Genomic DNA, 20,788 nt, shown 5'->3' with positions numbered 1-20,788 from the left:
GGACAAATTTGGTTGAAATAAACTTATTAGTCTTCTTTCTTTTGAAAATCTGAAATGAAATTAAAATTATATAGTTTTGCAGTTATAGCCACAAAGGAACCAAATTGCTACTGCATGCTTTACATATTCAATTAACTTAGCAAACATTTATCAAATTTGACTACAAAAGGGTCTTATTTTTATCTATGTTTGCATCTTTAAGACAATTAATTTACCTTTCCATTATCACTATGTAGGACTAGATTCAATTCAAGTTAATATTTGTTAAATGCCAATGTGTGTGCGATGCCCTGTGATAGTCTCTGATGATGCAAAGACAAAAATAAAACATTTTTGCTTTCAAGAAGCTTCTCTTTTGTGTTGCGAAGGGCAAGGGAAGAGGTTAATTCACTATGTGACATTGTTATGTGGACTCAAATTTTATTTGGAAAAGAAAGGATTCCAAAGAATTATGTTACATGTGGACCTTGGTCATGAAATTAAAACATCACAGAAGTAGAAAAGAGATAGGAGTGCTGAACTGTAATCTATTTAGGACAAATTGTAATGTCCTCTTTATTAATCAAAAACCATTATTAATGGAGAATAGTTTTATTTCACATATATATTGAAACCAGAATAACCATGAGTTTATTTATTTGGGATATTGAAAATAATGCACCTGGACAGTGATTTCTGAAATGAAAGAAAGCAATGTGGTTCTGATGGGGTTGCATTTTTGTTCTGAAAGGAGATTGCACATTTATTTGCTTTTCTAAAATGGCTGTTTTCAGGTACTTTGCTTAAAAAAATTCTTTGGGATGATATTTCTCCCATTTAGCGGAAATTATCTGAGAATGATGATTTCAAGGAAAATATACTTTCTGAGTATATTTTTGAGGGACTGCAATGATTGGTTGATTTTTTTTAAACCCCTGCTAACTAAAAAGTGACAAGCTATTTGGCCTTCATTCAACCATATGATTTTTACACTTCTGATAGGTTTGGGTCCCTGTCTTGATTGGAAGAAATTTGGTTTTGAAAGAACAGGGTTCTAAAAATTGTGATATCCTGAACTGTATCACATTTCTGGAAGTTCCAAAAAAAAAGACACATTTTCTAAATGGGCCGTGACAGCACTGTTTTTGTTTTTGTGTTTTTTGGCTGACAAATCATATGAAGAACACAAAAGATCTGTCTTTGTTTTGTTTATTTTGATTCTGACTCTTCAGAAAGGGAAAAATCTTTTTTTTTTTTTTTTTTAAGACTTTATTGCCTTCATGGATGCTCAACCTGTATAGCTCACAACAGAATTTATAGATTTGGTTTTCCCTGGTCACAAAAGATCAGTTATTGGCTCACTGAATATTTGAAACTTGTTCAATTCTAAGTTTTTGTGAATGATTATAAATTTTCTGTTAAAGATTTGGGAAATATCTCTGCTATCCATTTTTTCTCTTCCCCTCCCCCTATCCCAGTTTCCTTTAATTAAAAAACCTGTCTGCCTTAATTTTAAAATATCATTACCTATATAATATTAATAATAAAACATTATTTATATAAAACTACTAATAAAACATTATTATTTATGTAATTTATAACATAATATATTATAACATTAATTTTATTGATATTTTACTTCAATATCACTTTCCTTCGTGAATCCTTTTCCCTCCCTATAAGGAAGCCATCCCCTGTACCAAAGAGTTAAAAAGAAAGAAAAAAGAGAACTAATTTGTGAGTCTATTATCCAGTTTTTTAAATTTGTATTGAAACATCTCATTTGTAAAGAAGAAGGTGCTGAATGACCCAAACATGCGCAGGTTTATAAGTTATCTTGTCATTAGTCTTTATTGACTTGCTTGCTGATGCTACAGAAGCCATTTCAAGTCTTCTCAGGTTGTAAGCAACATTTCTGTATACATCATTTACAAAGACTATTTCTCCCCCCCTTTATCATTTTTATTTATTTGTCTATCTATTTATTTATTTTACTTTATTTTTATTTAGTATTTTATTTTTTCCAATTATATGTAAAGACAGTTTTCAACATTTACTTTTATAAGATTTTGAGTTTCAAATTTCTTTCTCCCTCCCTTCCCTATTCCTAAGACAGCACACAATCTGATATAGGCATAAATGTACAATCATGCTAAACATATTTCCACTTTAGTCATGTTGTGAAAGAAGGATCAGCACAACAGGGAAAAACCACAAAAAAGAAAAAAAGAGGAAATAGTCTGCTTCAATCTGTATTCAGATGCCGTAGCTCTTTGCTGATAATAACTAAGTCTATTGCAGTTGATCGATGCACAATGTTGCTGTTGCTGTGTACGATGTTCTGGTTCTGTTCACTTCACTCAGCATCAGTTCGTGTAGGTCTTTCCAGGTTTCCATCATTTCTTATAGCACAATAGTATTCTATTACCTTCATATATCACAACTTGTTTAGCCATTCCCCAGTTGATGGGCATCCCCTCAATTTTCTATTCTTTACCACCACAAAAAGAGCTACTCTGCATGCTATTTTCTCTTTTTTGTGTTTTTTTTCTCATAGTTTTTCCCTTTTGTTCTGATTCTTCTTTTACAACTAATGTGGAAATAAATATTTATATGTAAATATATAATATGTTTGTACATATATATTAATGTATTACATGCCATCATGGGGAGGGGAGAGAGGAGGGAGGATATTTGGAACTCAAAATCTTATAAAAGTGAATGTTGAAAACAAAAATAAATAAATTTTTTTTAAAAAGAACTGCTATCAATATTTTTGTGTATGTTGGTCCTTTCCCCTCTTTTTATGATCTCTTTGGGATACAGGCCTAGTAGTGGTATTGCTGGATTAAAGGGTATGCACAATTTTATAGCTCCTTGGACACAGTTCCAAATTGCTCTCCAGAATGATTGGATCAGTTCACAATACCAACAATGCATTAATGTTCTAATTTTCCCACATCTTCTCCAACATTTGTCATTTTCCTGTTTTGTCATATTAACCAAACTGATAGGTATGATATGGTACCTCAGAGTTGTTTTAATTTGCATTTCTCTAATCAATAGTGATTTAGAGCATTTTTTCATATGATTATAGATAGCTTTAATTTCTTCATCCAAAATCTGCCTGTTCATATCCTTTGACCATTTATAAATTGGGGAATGACTTGTATTCTTATATTGAATCAGTTCTCTATATATTTTAGAAATGAGGCCCTTTATCATAGACACTGGCTATAGAAATTGCTTCCCAGCTTTCTGATTTCCTTCTAATCTTGATTGCATTGACTATGTGTAAATCCTTTTTAATTTAATGTAATCAAAATTATCCATTTTGCATTTCATAATGTTTTCTATTTCTTTTTTAGTCACAGATTCTTCCCTTCTCCATAAATCCAACAGTTAAACTATTCCTTGCTCCCCTAATCTGTTTATAGTATCACCCTTTATATCTAAATCAGGTACCCATTTTGACCTTGTCTTGTTATACAGTGTCAGATGTTGGTCTATGTCTAGTTTCTGCCATACTATTTTCCAGTTTTCCCAGTGTTTTTTGTCAAATAGTGAATTGTTATCTCAGAAGCTGGAGTCTTTGGATTAATCAAACAGTAGATTACTATAGTGACTGACTACTGTCTTGTGTACCAAACCTATTCCACTGATTCATCATGTGCTACTTTATAATGTAGTTTCAGATCTGATATAACTAGGTTACCTTCCCTTGTATTTCTTTTCATTAATTCCTTTGATATTGAACTTTTGTTCTTTCAGAGGAATTTTGTTATTTTTTCTAGTTCTATAAAATAATTTTTTTTGTACTTTGGTATGCCACTGAATAAATATATTAATTTAGGTAGAATTGTCATTTTTATTATATTAGTTTGGCCTACCATGAGCAACTGGTATTTTTCTAATTGTTTAGATGTCACTTTATTCGTGAGAAAAGTATTTTACAACTGTATTCATATAATTCCTGGTTTGGTCTTGACACAGACTCCCCAATATTTTATATTGGCTATAGTATTTATTTTATTTTAAGTGGAATTTCTCTTTCTATCTCTTGCTGCTGGGGTTTGTTAGTAATCTAAGGAAATGCACATGATTTATGTGGATTTATTTTACATCCTACAACTTTGCTGAAGTTGTTAATTATTTCAAGTAGCTTTTAGTTGATTCTCTAGGGTTTTCTAAATATACCATCATATCATCTGCAAAAAGTGATAGTTTTGTTTCCTCATTGCCTATTCTAATTCCTTCAGTTTCTTTTTCATCTCTTATTGCTAAAGCTAGCATTTCTAGTGTAATACAAAGACCATTTCCTCAGGAACGGTTTTTTTTATCATTGTTGATCTGAACCCTGCCATTTCATCTGTGTAAGAAACTTCTGGTATGAAAGCTTTCTCTGCTGAAGGAGATCAGTAACTCACCACTGAGTCTTAAGTGACTTTCTTGTAGTCTCACAACTAGTATGTTGTAAGAGTCAGGAAAGACTTGAACCCATGATTTCCTGTATTCAAAGCCCAGCCTTTCTTCACTACTCTATGCTATTGCTCAAAGTAATTGAACTTAGCTAGTCAATGAGCATTTATTAAATACTTACTATGTGCCAGACACTTTGCTAAGTGCCAGAGATAAAAAAGGGCAGGTAGGTGACACAGTGGATAGAGCACTGGGCTTGGAGTCAGGAAGACCTGAGTTCAAATTCTGCCTCAGACACTTAATTGCTCTGTGGCTCTGGACAAGTAACTTAACCCTGTTTGCTTCAGTTTCCTCATTTGTAAAATGAATTGGAAAAGAAAATAGGAAAAAGCACTGCAGCATTCTTGCCAAGAACACCTCAAATGGGGTCATAAAGAATTGGACATGACTGAACATCAGAGATAAAAAAACAACAGAGATAAAAATATAGAGTCTTTGAATTCAAGGGGCTTTGCTTGGAGGAGACAATAGACAAACTCCTGTGTATATAAGAGAGCTCTCTGTCATGATCTCTATGACTCTCTCTATCTCTATTTGTATCTATCTGTCTAATACATTATCTATTTATCCATGTGTCAATCATTTATGTCTTTTATTATCTCCCATTTACAATATATATGTATATATACAAGGTGTCCTAAAAGTCTTAGTGCAATTAAAAGCTTAAAACTGCACTAAGACCTTCAGGGGTAATCTTTTTATGTACACATATATATATATATATACATATTCAGAAGGAAGGCATTAGAATGTGGGAAAGGGACTGGGAAAGGTCTATTCTAGATGCTGGACTTGAGCTGGATCTGAAAAGAAACTAGAGAAACTGAAAAGTAGAGGTAAGGAAGAAAAACTTTGGAGGCATAGGAGATAGTCAGTGAAAAGACATGGGAGATGGAGTATGGTGTGAGAGGAAGAGAAAGGAGGCAATGCCTGATCTTATGTCATGAAGTGTGCAAAGGCTAGAAAAGTTCTAGGAAGTGGCCAGGTTGTAAAAGGCTTTAAAAGCTAAACATAGTGTACATATTATATTTAATTCCAAAATAATGGGGGCACTTGAATCTATTGAGTGAGTGGAGGAAGTAACATGGTCAGAACTTTAGTAAAGAAAGATGATTTTGACAGATGAGTGGGTGATGGTTCAGAGGACTAGAGTGGGAAAAGACTAGAGGCAAGAGACCAACTGGAAGGTATGGGGTGAAGAGAACTTATATCAGAGTTGTGGCCATGTCAGAGGAGAAGGAAATATATGCAAGAGATGTTATTAAGGTAGAATCAACAATATTTAGCAACTGATTGAATAGGGATGGTGAGAGAGAATGAGGAGTTGAAGATGATACCTTGGTTGCAAGTCTGAGTGACTGGGAGCAAGATGGCACATTCAATATTAAGAGGAAAGTTAGGAAAAGAGGAAAATTTGGATGTAGAAATAATGAATTGTGCTTTGGACATATGAGTTTCAGGTATCTACCAGATATCCATTTTGAGATGGTTAATAGGCAGTTGGGGATGTGACTAGGTCAGGAGAAGTTAGGACTGGATAAATAGATTTGAAATTCATCTGCATAGATGATGATAATTGAACCTATGAGAAGTGATGAGATCACCAAGTGACATAGTTTAGTGAGAGAAGAGAATATCCTCAAGATAAAACCTTGGAGGACACTCACATTTAGAAGATGTCACCTGGATAAAAACTAGTAAAGGAGACTTAGAAGTGGTCAGACAAATACCAGGAGAGAGCAGTGCATGGATCTGTTGGAGCCTGCTTGAACTGTCTCATAAGAGACAATTGTTAAATTTTTAGTTTGAAAAGTTATACCTTGGAATTGGCAAACTACAAATCAGATTTTGATTTTATTGTTTTATTGATTGTCTGTCTAGACTTAATAAAGTGATGAGGAAAATATTAATTTTCTCAGATTAGATTAAAAAGTATGTCATGTAAATTTTCCCCTCTATGAGTTGGTTGTTAAATGTGTATTGACATAATGATAGGCAGTGTCACAAAAAACTTAGAAAGGAGAAAGCATCTCAGGAAAGAGAAGGATGAATAAATAGTGTCGGAGGCTGTCAGATACTGTAGAGAGGTCATGAAGGATAAGGATGAGAAATCCTGTAAATGGGGAAATGATAACATCATTATAGTAACTTTAGAGAGAGAAATTTCAGTTGAATAATGTGGTCAGAAGCAAGCTTGTACAGAGCACAGAACTGAGTGAGAGGAGAGAAAGAGGAAGCACTGACTGTGAACAGTCTTAACATTTCTGCATCTAGAAGGCTGAAAGAACCCAGGGACTGATTCAATCAACAAACACTTGTTTTCTGTTTCTTTGTCTTGAAAGAGAACAACAGTCAACAGTGGCTAAGAATTTAAATTCATTTGTAAAATCTTATGGAGAAGGATAGTAGAAGATTTTAGGTAGTATCATCTTATAAAACAACAAGAAAAAGTTAAAGAAAAAAATTAGTCTGGTAAAAAAAGAAGTCTGGTAAAAGACTAAACCAAAGCACCCCAGACACTTACTAGCTGTGTGACCCTGGGCAAGTCATTTAACCCTGTTTGCTTCAGTTTCTTCATCTGTAAAGTGAGCTAGAGAAGGAAATGGCAAATCATTCCAGTATCTTTGCCAAGAAATCCCCAAATGTGGTCACAAAGAGTTGGACACAACTGAAACGACTGAATGATACTAGCAAATTATCCCAAGAGTATCTAAGGATGAAAATGGAAGGACAACAAATAGATAAAAATAGAAAATATATGCCAAAATTGTAACATTATTTTGTCAGTGGTAATGGATCTACGTTAATAGTAAAAATAGGTAACATTTATATGACCTTTAAGGTTTGCAAGTACTTGCATATTTTATCTCCTTTTATTTGATCCTCACACAACTATATTTTGTGAGGTACCTACTGTTAATATCCCCATTGTGCCGTTGAGGAAACCTTTCTCAGGGTCTCACACAGCTGGCTAATAAGTATCTGAGATTTCAACCCTGGTTCTCATTGACTCCAAATCCAGAAATTTATGCCCTATACCACCTCACAATGACATTTGAACTCTTAAAAATCATAGTTCCTATTGTGTTCCAGGAGGAATTAGGACATTAAAAAGATGGAAAGAGCAGGTGTATATAATGCACAGAGGAAATCCATGTTAGAAGTGATGTAATATTAAAGGCAATGACGGGATTGATTCCCAAGATACTTGAAACACTTTCAGTTTCAACTAGTACCTGTATGTATTGTCTATCCAGCTCTGACCTATCTTCAGACCCCCAGGTCTAAATCTCTATCTATAAGATATAGCCCCTTGCACATACTGCTAGCATCTCAAACTTATTAGGCCCCAAGTCAAAATCATTATCTTTCTACTTAAGTCTAGTCTTGGAGACTTTCTGCCAGTGGTACTACCCTCCAACAAGCTTTCCCAATTAGAAACCTTGGTGCTATTTCTCGTTTCATCCCCCCTTTCAGCTCTTGTATCTAATCAGTTTCCACATCCAGTCAATTCTTCCTCCAAAATATCCCATCCTTGTCTTCTTCTGTGCGCTTCCAATGCCGCTGCCCCAGTATGGGACCTCATTACCACTAGCTTGTAATGTTGCAACTACCTCCCAACAGATCTTTCTGTCTCCATATGTTGTTCTCTCTGATCAGTTCCCTATAATGCTGGCAGAATAATCTGTCTTCAAAGATTTTTATGTTATTTCTCTACTCCAAAAACCTTCAGTGGCTTCATAATTGCCTGGCATTTTAGGTTCCCAGAAGTCTGAAGCCATGTTAGCATTATAGTCTTATCTCATATAACTCCCCGCCATGTAAGCCACATTCCAGTCAAACTGGACTACCCACCATTCCTCCCCACATTCTTGCTGTTTCTCATGCTGTTTCCTACGCCTATACTGTCCTCCCTCTTTCTTCGACTATCACTTTCTCCTTTAAAGCTCAGCTCAAACCCTCATCCTCCAGGAAGAATTTCCTGATCTCTTCTGTTATTAATGACTTTCTCCATCTTCACCTCAGTTCTCTCATGACACATTGCTTTGTACATTTCTAATTTGTTTATGGATATTATTCTTTCGTATTATGATTTTCTGGACATAAGTTCTATGCCTTTACTAGTCTGCAAGTTTCATGAAGGCAGGAAATATACTTACACGTTTAGGTTAAACCTAAACCTTGTATCTCAGCACCGTTAGAATATAACAATCTTAAGGTCCGGAATGGTTCTGCTTTTGTCTTTGTATCATCATTGCTTAGTGTGCGAACAGAAACTGGCTTAACTGTTTGCTCTATTTACCTTTCCCACACAATAATTGCCCAACAATGTTTATTTGAATGAATATGATGAAAAATTATCTTGCAGTGAAAGTCCTGGAAAATTCAGGTGTTTGCAACTCTGACTTCTTCACAGGGTATTTAGGTTTCACTGCAGTACCTTGGACCTCTACAAAGCAATATTATGGTTGTTTTTCTGGCACCAAGCTGCGGTTACAAGGAGGAATGAGAAAGACCATGTTATCAACACTTTTCATCTATTTCAATAATTATTCTAACCCATCTTGTGGGGCAGAAGGGTCTTGCTGGTATCTAAAATGTTGGGGCAGCTAGGTGGTACAGTGGGTAGAACAGCTGGCCTTGGAGTCAAGAGCACCTGAGTTCAAATAAGGCCTCACACTTACTAGTTGTGTGACCCTGGGCAAGTCACTTAACCCTGATTGCTACCAAAAAAAGTGTATTTTATTAGATCTTGGGGGTCATAATTGTCTAAATATCTCCTTTTACAAATGAGGAAGCTGAGATCCAGGAGGATTAGGGTACTAGTTTGACTGCTAATGGAATTAAGTCTTATACATCATAGAATTAGAAATGGAAGTCACCTTAAAAACTATCTAGTACAAATGTTTCATTTTATAGATGGAGAAATTGAGGCAAAGAGTGGTTAAATGAGTCACCCAAAGTCATGCATATAATAAGTAAAGGAGACAGATTTTGAACCTGGGTTACCTTGGGGCACTTGTAATGTTTCTGGGTATGTTATATCCCTAGTGAGTCTTTTGTACATAAGATATATGTGATAGAATTAAGAAACCCATGGTGTTTCTGAGTAATAAAGTTCTTGGTAAGACCTGCTAGGTGATCTGCTCCTGTGTGTAACTGAACTGACAGATGAGCACTGTGCTTGTGGATGCAAATTCTCATGTGGAAGAGGCTGGGAGGCTGAGAATGTGCTGGACTCCAATTACAAGTGGTAAAGTATTTTGAGTAGTTTTGAAAGGACATTTCGAGTTGCAGTTTCAAAGCTTTTTATCAACTAATTTTAGCCCTTAAAATGATAATCTCATTCACAACTGAAGTTTTTTCTTTCCTAACCCAGTGATATCTTCTATACTGTTTCCCTTTAGGGGGCACTGAGAAACCAGTGTTGACCACACAGCTATGCCAACCCTGGGAGAAGCTGCAGAACTCTAGATGTGTTTGTAAAATGCCGTATGAATGTGGGTAAGCTGTGCCTCTGCTTATCTCTAATAATTTTACTTAAGTCAGATGACACTGGGACTTCAGTCTTCAGTCTGTTGTTAGATAAGACAGTTTTGCCTTCATGGATCTAAGTCATCAGTTTTTGTTTACATCATAGTATAGTGGATTCTCTGTCCAGAGTTGCCTGGGTCACCAGAGCTGTCAGTAGGCAGTTAGCCCTCATGGAATCTGGTTAAGGGAGTATGACTGAGAAGTAGCTGGCCAGCCTCTTCCTTGGGAAAATGGAGCAGCATGACAAAGTGATCATCTGAGGATTTAGAAGTTTAAGGGATAATTAAATTCCCTTGGGAGGTAAACTCTCAAAACAATAGTCATAGGAAATTAAATAGAGGCATTTCTATTTTGTTTTTATGATCATTCTTTTAATATAAAGTACCACTTAGCTAAAAATCTTGAACCTTGTTTTACATAAAGTTGCGGAGTTAGATAGTTGACATAGTGAAAAAAAAAATAAATCCAATTCAGCAAATATTTATTAAATTCTTACTGTCTACAAGTGACTTTATAAGATGATGGTGATGGTGGTGGTGGTGGTGATGATGGTGGTGGGGAGATAAATTTATAAAGTAGTAGTGGAAATGAGACTAAATATCTATAATATGAACAAAACTAACAATTGCATAGCAGAGGTACAAAGAGCCATGTGAGATAACAGAAGACATGTATAATAGTGATTATAAATCACTTTGCATGGATAATAATCCTGTGAAGTAGCTATTATTATCATATCCATTTTAACATAGGAGGAAATTGAAGCTGAAAGGTTGGATGACATGCCCAGGGTCATACAGCTAGTAAATGTCTGCATCGGGATTGAAACTCAGGTCCTTCTGACTTCAAGTCCAGTGTTCTATCCTTTATTCCATGCTACCTCCTCAAGGAATAATGGTTAGCATTTATATTATTCTTTAAGGTCTGCCAAGTGCTTTGCATATATGATCTGATTAACGATTAAATGATTGGATTAAGTGATATTTAAATATAAATAATTAAACAATTAAATCATTTGATTCTCAAAAAAACTTTTGTGAGGTAGGTATTATTTGTATTTCCAGTTTACAGATGATGAAACTGAGTAGAAGTGAGGTTAAGTCACTTGACTAGGGTCACACAGGTAAAAAGGGTCCAAGGCAGGATTGAAGACAGATCTTCTTGATCTCAACTCCAACCCTCTATCCACCATGATGCTTCAAGAAAAGTTTACTTCCAAAAGGGAAGTTTTCATGGAGGAGGAGGCATGTTTGATGGGTCTTAAAGGATGACAAGAATCCTTTGGGAGGGAGTGGTCAAATCATAGATGTTGGAGGGTCTATTCAAGACATTGGGTTAGGGAGGGAGGACCATATGAGCAAAGACTCAAAGACAGGGAAAGCAAGAAAAAATTATTGAACAGTCAGTAGTCCAGTTCAAATGAAATATAGTGTATGTGAAAGTTAGGATAGAATGCTGGAAGGGTAGGTTGGAGCCATATTGTGGGGCCTAGGAAACCAGGCTAAGGAACAAGAACTTTATTTGCAGTGGAGGTGCCATTGAAGACTTACAGGCAAAGGTGACCCAATCATGTGACTTCAAGTAAAGGTATATTGGGATTTTATTGGCTTCACACACTCCAGTTTCAGGAGTGATCAGGTTCTGGCAATTGATTCATATTAACCAAACTCACAAGAGACATTTTAGTAAATAGAATTCCAATTTATTAATTTACAAGAAGAAATATTATTGTCAAGTGTCTAGTACAGTGCTTTGCGCATAGTAGGTACTCAATACCCATGTGCTAAATGGAATTGAAAAGTAGTCCACGTGTTAATGTTAAATGGACAATGCATTTTCTTCCCAGTAAAGAAATCTACTTAGTAACAATTGCTGAAAATTTTTATATTGCTTTAAGGTTTACAAAATGCTGTACATACATTCACCCTATTTGATTATCTTTATAAAAATCTGTGTGACAGGCAGTAGAAATAAAGTATTTTTGTTTTATAGTTGAAGAAACCAAGACTCAGAGTAGGAAGAGACTTGCCCACCGCCACATAGCCTATAAGTGGTATAGTCAGCATTTTAACCCAGACTCTGAATCTAAATCTAATGTTTCTTCTACTACTTCCGATGCTGAATCCTAAACTGATCATAGTGGCTTAGTAATTACAGAACCTCAGTGAATGTTAAAGAACATGGTGAGCTATGCCGTCAGATCAGGGCAACAACTCTTTGGTGACTCTACTTTCCTGCTCCAGAAAGAACATTGTCCACTCAGAATGAATTTGATTAGGACATTAAAATGCCCTGACGTATAATAGGACCTTACCTAAGAAGGTATATAATACAAATAATTAAATAGATAAGGTCAGATTGCATACATTTTAAATCTATATGCAGTGATTTGGTGGCCTTATGGACAGGAGGTAATGAATAAACAATTTTAGGTGAAACTCGTAGTCTCCTTTTTTTTTCTTTTGTTTGGGAAGTTTAAGACTTGGTAAAGGAGAGCTCATTCTCTTTTATCTACCAATGAATATCTCCATCTTTTTGAGTGACCTGGTGTGTGGAGGGTCGGAGGGAGAGACATGTTTGATAATAGTTCATATTTTTACAGAGATTTGTAAGGTTAAATCATTTTCCTCTAACTCTTTAGGTAGCTAGTGCAAGAATTTTTAATCCTTGGTTTGTGAATGAGAAAGTAAGGCTTAGGGAGAGAGAGATTTGCCCAATCCAATTGCAAGTATGTGTCAGAGTTGGCAAGCAGATCTAGGCTTTCTTATTGCAAATTCACCTATATCAGAGTGCCTCTTAGTGCCGAAGATTTGCATCTCACCATTCAAACTCTCCAGTGTTCATGAGAAACAAAAACATGTAAAACTGACAGAAGCCAGGTAGAATTGTTTCATATGTTCATTGTATTCAAAAAGGGAAGGGAGGTCGTGCAGTAGATAGAGCACTGAGCTTGGAATTAGGAAGGTTTATCTTCATGAGTTCAAGTCTTGTCTCAGATACTTACTAGCTGTGTGACTTTGGGCAAGTCACGTATCTCCATTTGCTTTAGTTTCCTCACCTGTTAAATAAGTTGGAGAAGGAAATGGCAAAGCATTTCTGCAAAGAAAACTCCAGAGGAGGTCATGAAGAGTTGGACATGACTGAAAAACTGAACAAAAAATATTTTAAAATCATGTAAGAGTAGAATATAATCAGGTTTTAGGTATTTTTTAACTTATTAGGTTGGATTTTAATTTTAGACTCAGATTGCCCTAAGAAGTAATTATATAATAATATTTATTAATTATAATAATGATATTTATTATAACATAATATTATTATAATATAATAATAATTACCAATGTTCCTGATGATTGCTGTGCCTTGTTAGTATCCTGGAACATTTATTGTTATTTGAGAAAAATTATACTGAATAGGGGAAAAAAATAGATCTAACTACCAGTGGTATGACTAGAGGGGTCCTAATTACTGAGGGAAGAAAATCTTGTCCCACTTCTCCCTTCCTTTTAACATTTTGCACCCCATTCCAAGAGCAGAATCTCTCTGTATACAATATATGGTATATGTGGGGTACAGTCGGGCCCATGGAGAGTGGACTCTGTGGGAAAGTCACGGGTGAATTCTTTGACATCTCTCTAGCTTTACCCACTCAAGACATGTCCTGGTTCCGCTAATTATTACCTGTCTGACCTTAGTTAAGTCCTTTAAATTGGGCCTCACTTTCCTATAAAAAAAACTGCTTGTTCAGATAGCTTCTAGCCTCTTCATTTAGGCTGCTTTAAATTCTGTGATGCTGAGTGAATGAAACAACTGCACCGAATAGGTCTTTTGTTCTCTAAGAATTGGAATAGTCGTTCAATTATTAATTGATTACTTGGCATCATGAGTTGACCCCACTTACAATGGCAAATATAAAGCCAACTTCAAAGAGTTGATTTGGTGATGCCATATATGGAGGGTTTTGTGTCCTGGGAAGATCCCAGAGATGGGGACTTGATCTGTGATTTCATTGGCATAAGGAATTCCTCAGTGAGGAAAATCCCTCTTACCAATCTGGGCCAGTATTTTCTCTGCAATTAGAGTTTCCCAAGGTACTGGAGGTGGCTATGTGGCTCAGTGGACAGTGCACTGGACTTGGGGCCAAGAAGATTTGAGTTTGAACCCTACCATAAATGTTTATTATCTGTGTGGCCCTGAAGAAGACACCTTTTTTTTCTTATTTTCAGTTTCCTCATCTGCAGAATAAGGCACCCATTTCACAGGGTTGTAGTGGGAATCAAATGTTGTAATACAAGAAAAGTGCTATATAAACGTTAGTTATGCTCAGTATCTATTATTAGTAGGTGACTTGTTCAAGGGTCACATGGCCAGCATGTTTCAGAGGTAGGATCTGAATTTTGGTCCAGATTTTTGGTCCAAAATGCCACATTGTCTGTTCTATACTCAGGAGAATATGATTTAATATAATTAAGTAGTATGGCAATCTTTAATGTATTCCAATAAAGTGTATCAATTCCAACTTTATTCAACGTTAATTATGGTTTGCTTTGATTGGTTTTTCTCCTTACTGCCTCACCCCCTTCCCAATTCATTTAGATGATCTTTTATTTATAGACCTGATGTGAGTTTTCATATAATTTCAACATGACACTCAGATGCTGATAACAAAGCAGCTTTGCAAAATCCCGGCCTTTTCAGCAGAGCTGAGTAGTTCTATTTAATATGTTTAATAAACAGATGAAAGGTTAGATACTAAGGCTTGTTTCCATCATTCAAAGAACTCCAAGTGAATTTTGCTTCCAGGTGAAAAAGAAGATTTTTGAGCTAAATTAAAACACATACTAACCATGAATTTAGTCTCTTCCCATGTCCTTGGGTGTGAAAAGTGCTTTAGAAACTGCAGTTTCATGAATAAACTGAATATTTCTATAATCCTGTCTGAAATACCTTATGTATCCAGCTTTGTCAGGGAATAAAATGCTCCATATAAATGAATTTTCCAGATGACCCTTTCAGTATTCAAGCCATTTTATAGTAGTTGTTTTGAATGTAAATACTTTTCTATACAGTATTGCATACTTCCCTAATTTCTTTAATGGTCATTTCTGTACTTTGATCTTTTCATATGACTTATAGTCATCTTTTTTGGTATCTATTACTATGCTATACTGTAAGAGAGAGTTACTTACATCACATGGTATCTAGAAAGGTACCCAGGGTTGCTTGCTATTACAATAAAGGGTCCCAACCTGCTCTCTGTCTCTGTCTATTTGTTGTCAGGCCATGTGAGCTATTTTTTTGTTATTATTCACTGCCCAGGTGCACTTTAGGAGCTGCTTCTGTAACCCCAGAGTTCCTCCCTCCCATTTTGCTTCTAATCTCTGTGTACAGGGAACCTAATTAATCACACTTAAAAAACCTCACTATATATAAAGTATGAATAAATGTGTTCAGAGTAAGAGCCTGAAGGTTCCTCAGGTCCTTGGCCCTTGTGACACCTGTTTTGAGGATCCGCTAAGAGGTCTTTATTACTTCATTCCTGATTCTCAGGTATATTCTGGTTAGTTGAGGTATTTGGATAAGTCATCTCTCTATAACTGAGCAGCATCCATACTTAGAAACCTTTGGTTTAGAAACCACTACCTTCTCTTTGTGGCTGAGCCATTTGAAGGGACACAAAAACCAATATGTGTCCATCTATTTCTTGTGTTTCTTTATGTCACAATCTCCATGCAAGCTAATCTCCGAGTGAGAACAGCTAACAGTGGAAAGAAAACTTTCAAACTGATTATCTCTTTAATTAAAATTTTTCCCCAATTAACCAAAATCTACCTTTTCTCCCTCCTGTATCCCCTGTCGCTCACTGGAAAAGGAAGAAAAATAAAGCCTTTATAAGAAATATGAACAGTCAGAGTCTGAATTCAGATTGAAACAGACTGTTTTCTTTTTTTATTTCATTTTGTTTTTTTTTCTCTCTCATGGTTCCTCCCATTCATTCTAATTCTTCTATACAACATGAGTAATATGAAAATATGTTTCATAGGAATGTATATGTAGAGCCTATATCAGATGGCATGTCATCTTGGGGAAGGGGAAGGGGAGGGAGCAGGTAAAAATTTAAAACTTATGGAAGTGAATGTTGAAATCTAAAAATAAATTAACTTAAAAAATATGAATAGTCAAGCAAAAAAAATTCTGGCGTTGGCCATGTCCAAATAGTTATATAGATATAGGTATGAATACATGCATCCATATATGTCTATATGGATATAAAATTTCTGTGTATATATTGAAGTGTGAATACATACATATACATACATATGTACATATGTATGCATATGTACATATATATGTGTGGGTAAGCCTATCACTTCTTTATCTGGAAATGAGTAGCATGTTTTACCTCAAGTCCTCTAGAACTGTGGTTGGTCATTGCTTTAATCATATTTCTTAAGTCTTTCAAAGTTGTTTGTTTTTACAGTGTTGCTGCTATTGTGTAAATTATTCTTCGTTTAGTTTCCTTCTCTCTGCATCAGTTCATAAAAATCTCAGTTTCTCTGAAACTGTTCTCTTTATCATTTCTTATAACATACTAGCATTCTATTATAATCTTATACAGTAATTTGTTCAGCTAATCCCCTATTTGTGTGAACACGTTTTGGTTTTCAATTCTTTACTAACAAAAAAAAAATGCTGCAAACAGTTTTGTACATATGAATCCTGCCCCCACCTTTTAAAGTCCTTTTTGGGGGTGCAGATATAGTAGTGGTATTGCTAGGTCAAAGGGTATACACATAGTTGTATAGGGGGTGTATAGTTCCAAATTATCTTCTAGAGTGACCGAACCAACGTACATTTCTACCAAAAGCAGTACATTTAACGTACCTGTTTTCCCACAACCTCTCCAACATTTGTCATTTTCCTTTTTTTGTCAACTTTGCCAATCTGAGGGATGCCAGGTGAAACCTCAAAAATGTTTTAATGTGAATGGCATATTTTCATATAGCATTTGATTGCCAGGTTCATTCTCAAACTGATATTTCAGTGTCTTTCTTTATAATCGTTGTCAATGCTAAAATAACTGTTATTTAGCATTCTAATATCCTTGCATCATTGGAAAACCTCAGAGATGAGCATAACACAAATGTGGGAAAAGAAAAAAATGGCAACACAATGTATGATGAGTCTAAAGTGTCCACTCTTGTGGAAGCTATCTGAGCCATCTTTGGGAGTTAAGAAGTATTTGTATTCATTTTGAGAAAATCCATTCATATTTGCTTAGTTGAATTTACTGAAGATTTCCCCCTATTCTGTATGATTGTGAATTACACCCATTTAGCTAATGAAACATCAGGGCTCCCAAGGTGTATATAGTCTGTAGACCTGTGAGAATTCAAAAATCTCAGATTTTAAAGTTGTTCAAGTCTATCTGATAGGGATGTTGCTTGTTCTACCATTTGTGGTGTCAAGTACAACATTTCCCAAGTAACAATTTATTCAAAGTCCTCGGATTTGGTTTAGACTAGGCTCAGAGACTTTTATGGAGGGAAATTCCACAATTTTTGTTTAAGAACCTTTAAGAGAAGCAACATAGTATGGGGGATGGAGAGCTGACTTTTGAGTCAGGAAGACCTTTGTTCAAAAGCTGCTTCTGACGCTTGTTAGCTCTTTGTTCAGGTCACTCTGTGTGGTCACTTACTTAACCTCTCATCTAAGGAGTAGAGCAGGTGCTCTTCACACTGGAGGTGCCTCTGCTTTGAGGCCCTGCCTTCTGATTGATGAGTCCCTGACTTGGACTGCCATGTTATGCGGTGTTCCATCCATGTTCATTTTGTACTTTGTAGGACTCCTTGCTGCCCAGACTTTTCTACCTTCTCCCCAGCAATCTTGCTGCTTTCTCTTTCCTTTTCCAGTTCCTTTGTGATTGTTTCTTCTTCCGTTAGAATGTACGTTCCTTGAGGGTGGACGTTGTCTTTTTAGTTTGTGTTTGTATCTCAAACACATGGACCTGGCACATGATAAGCCCCTAATAAATGCCCTTCTCCCTTTTCTACTTGTAGAAAGAGTTCAATTTTTGAATTTTTAGCTCTTGATTTTAGCATAATGTCTGGAATATACTTGATATAGCACTTAATAAATGCTTGTTGATATGTGGAAATGCTGTAACTCATTCCATTTTTTTCAGACCTTCTTTGGATGTTTGTGCCCAAGATGGGAGAACAAAAAAGATTGTAGCTTTGACAGCTTGCAAGCTGCGTGTACTTGAGTGTTTGGGGAAGAGTTATACTCTTGCGACTAGTGGGAGCTGTACTCTACCTGCTCTAGCTGAGAGAACATGTGGTGCATGTTCTGTGTGGGAAAAATGCAATGGTAAGAGATATGCAACGCTTGTAATTGTAAGAATAGTTACTAGTAATGATAGTTTTTCTTTGTGGGGCTTTTTTGGGGGGGTCATTGTATCCCTTGAGCCTCTTCTTGTGCCTGGCACATAGTAGGTACTTAATAAATCAAGAAACAAGTATTAAGTAAGTGTAATAAGTATGTTCCAGAAACTGCTTAGCAATGGGGACTCTTGGAAAAACAAAAGACAGTTCTTGATTTCAAGGAGCTAACAGTCTGATAGGGAGACAACATGCAAACAATTACATACAAACAAGGTATCTCTTTCTCTCTATATCCATATATCACATATATATTATACATAAGAAATTGTAGATTATTAGTGGAAGAAAGGCATTAGTATTAAAAGAGATCAAGAAAGGCTTCTTCCAGGAGGTGAAATTTTAGCTGACACTTGAAGGAAGGCCAGGGAAGCCAGGAGGTAGAGAATTAAGGAGGCAGAGAATTCTAGACATGAGGGACAATCAGTGAAAATGCCTGAAGTTGGGAGATGGAGTGTCTTCTTCAAGGAAAAGTAGGGAGGCCAGTGTCACTGGATCATGGAATACATGGCAGTGGTGGGAGTGTAAATAATAATGGTGGTGGGAAGGAACTAGGATTGAGAGGGCTTTAAGAGCCTGAGGAAATAGCCACTAGAATTGATTAAACAGGGTCAATATTGTGCTTTTGAAAGATCAATTTGATAGTTGAATGGAAGACTTATTAGAGTGGGGGGAGACTTGAGGCAGGGAGACCAGCTAAAAGGCTATTGTGGTAGTTTGGTGATGGGGGCCTGTAACATGGTACAGGTAGTATCAGAGGAGAGAAGAGGGATGTATACAAGAGATATTACAAAGATTTGGAACTGATTGGATATGTGGAATAAATGCTTGTAATTGATTTCTGAGCACAATTTAAAATCCTAGAGTTTTCTAGATTTTTACAATAAAGATATAAACCACCTCGCTAAGGATTTGATGGACCCTTTCCAGCCCTTTCCAAGTTTGAACTGTCTTTTGATCCAGCCTAGCTTTACTACCTTCTATGTATCACTGTCAAAATTTAACCCGAGGTCGACATGCTGAACTTCAGCCACATGTATTTTGCTCTGGCTTGGAAAATTCCACAACTACTTCCTTCATAGGGATAATAACTGCCCATTATGTTGTGCTCCCAAAGTCACTGAAGCTGATATGTTAGTATTTCCAACCCCAGAGCTCTGTTTATGAGGTATGGGATCAATTTTTCTCCTACTTAAGACCTTGAATCCTACTTAAGACTTGAAGACTTGGTCCGTTGACTTTCAGAGAGAAGACATCAGGCCCTGGTTTGGGACCATTTTGGGAAATGTAGATCATTTCTCTAAATGTGTTGACTTCTTTCTCATTTCCCTATGGACCTTTTTAATTTCAATTTTATGGAATCTTGTGTCATATACTAGATGTGATGGTGGAAGTGGATCCATTTAGTGTTCTGGTTCCCCCATTTATCACTATTTGAATATGAATGTAAAGAACTGAAAAGAATATCAGCATAGGATTCCAACCAATAAAAGAACTGGCATTGGCCCCACTGCACACTTAGTCTTGGGAGAGTAAAGGAACATTCATTCTTTTGTGCTTGGTTCAAGAGCAAATCTCTAAATCCCCAAATCTGTGCCTTTTGGGGACAAATATTTCCAGTTTGTGTTTAACCCCTTCCTTCTGTTTTCCAGCTCAGATAAATAAATGCGTGTGCAGAGAATCAGCAGCCAATTGTGTGGAAGGAGGACTCTACATTTGTGTGGAAGTGGATGGGAATGAACAGACCATGACTGAATGTGAGGCTGGTGTCCTCAGATGCCAAGGCCTTAGCATCTCCATCACCAGCATAAAGCCCTGTGGTGCATAGAGCAAATAGGTGCCATTAACTTGCTCCGTATTTAGTTTGTAACTTCTCCAAATTATTTCTGTATCTGTTTAGTTTGGGCAGTCTTTTAGACAACAGCGACATTCCTACCCTTTTTGTTTCCTATCATCCCAGTCATAAATATATCATAAATGTTTCATTCTCCAAAATATGCTTCGAGAACTCTTTATTTTCATTTCACAATAGTGTACACCAATTAATTGATCATATAAGCATTTATTAAGCACTTGTTGGCAAAACCAGTCCCGCATCTCAAGGAACTTACTTGCTAATAGGGAGACAAATTTATATAAATAAATATATACAAAATGCATATGAGCAGAAGGAAATTAATCTAAGGGTAAATAAAGAATCATTCCACTCCCTGCCGCCAATGAGTTTATATTCTACTGGGGACAAACTGTTTGCGTACCACTGATAAAACACATTATGCAAATTGGTTAGGAAAACACAACCCACAAATGCTTGCTTTAAACAGATGGAGGTTGATGAAGTTCCCTGCATACCA

The 20,788-nt window shown here is 36.0% G+C and overlaps 1 protein-coding gene across 1 annotated transcript in view; it reads left to right on the top strand.

Moving 5' to 3' along the window:
• C7 (complement C7) overlaps window positions 1–20,429 on the top strand; it is a 68,551-nt gene extending 48,122 nt beyond the window's left edge. The window contains exons 16-18 of the mRNA XM_072605742.1: window positions 9,867–9,963; window positions 18,179–18,363; window positions 20,087–20,429. Coding sequence (XP_072461843.1) covers window positions 9,867–9,963; window positions 18,179–18,363; window positions 20,087–20,262 — 458 coding nt within the window. The 3' untranslated portion in view covers window positions 20,263–20,429. The remainder of the gene's footprint in view (window positions 1–9,866; window positions 9,964–18,178; window positions 18,364–20,086) is intronic.
• Window positions 20,430–20,788: the final 359 nt, after the last annotated feature.

The sequence above is a fragment of the Notamacropus eugenii genome, chromosome 4 (genome assembly GCF_028372415.1).
Source record: "Notamacropus eugenii isolate mMacEug1 chromosome 4, mMacEug1.pri_v2, whole genome shotgun sequence".
Classification (NCBI taxonomy): Eukaryota; Metazoa; Chordata; class Mammalia; order Diprotodontia; family Macropodidae; genus Notamacropus; species Notamacropus eugenii.
The sequence above is the reverse complement of the archived record's forward strand: the minus strand, read 5'-3'. Positions and strand labels throughout refer to the sequence as shown.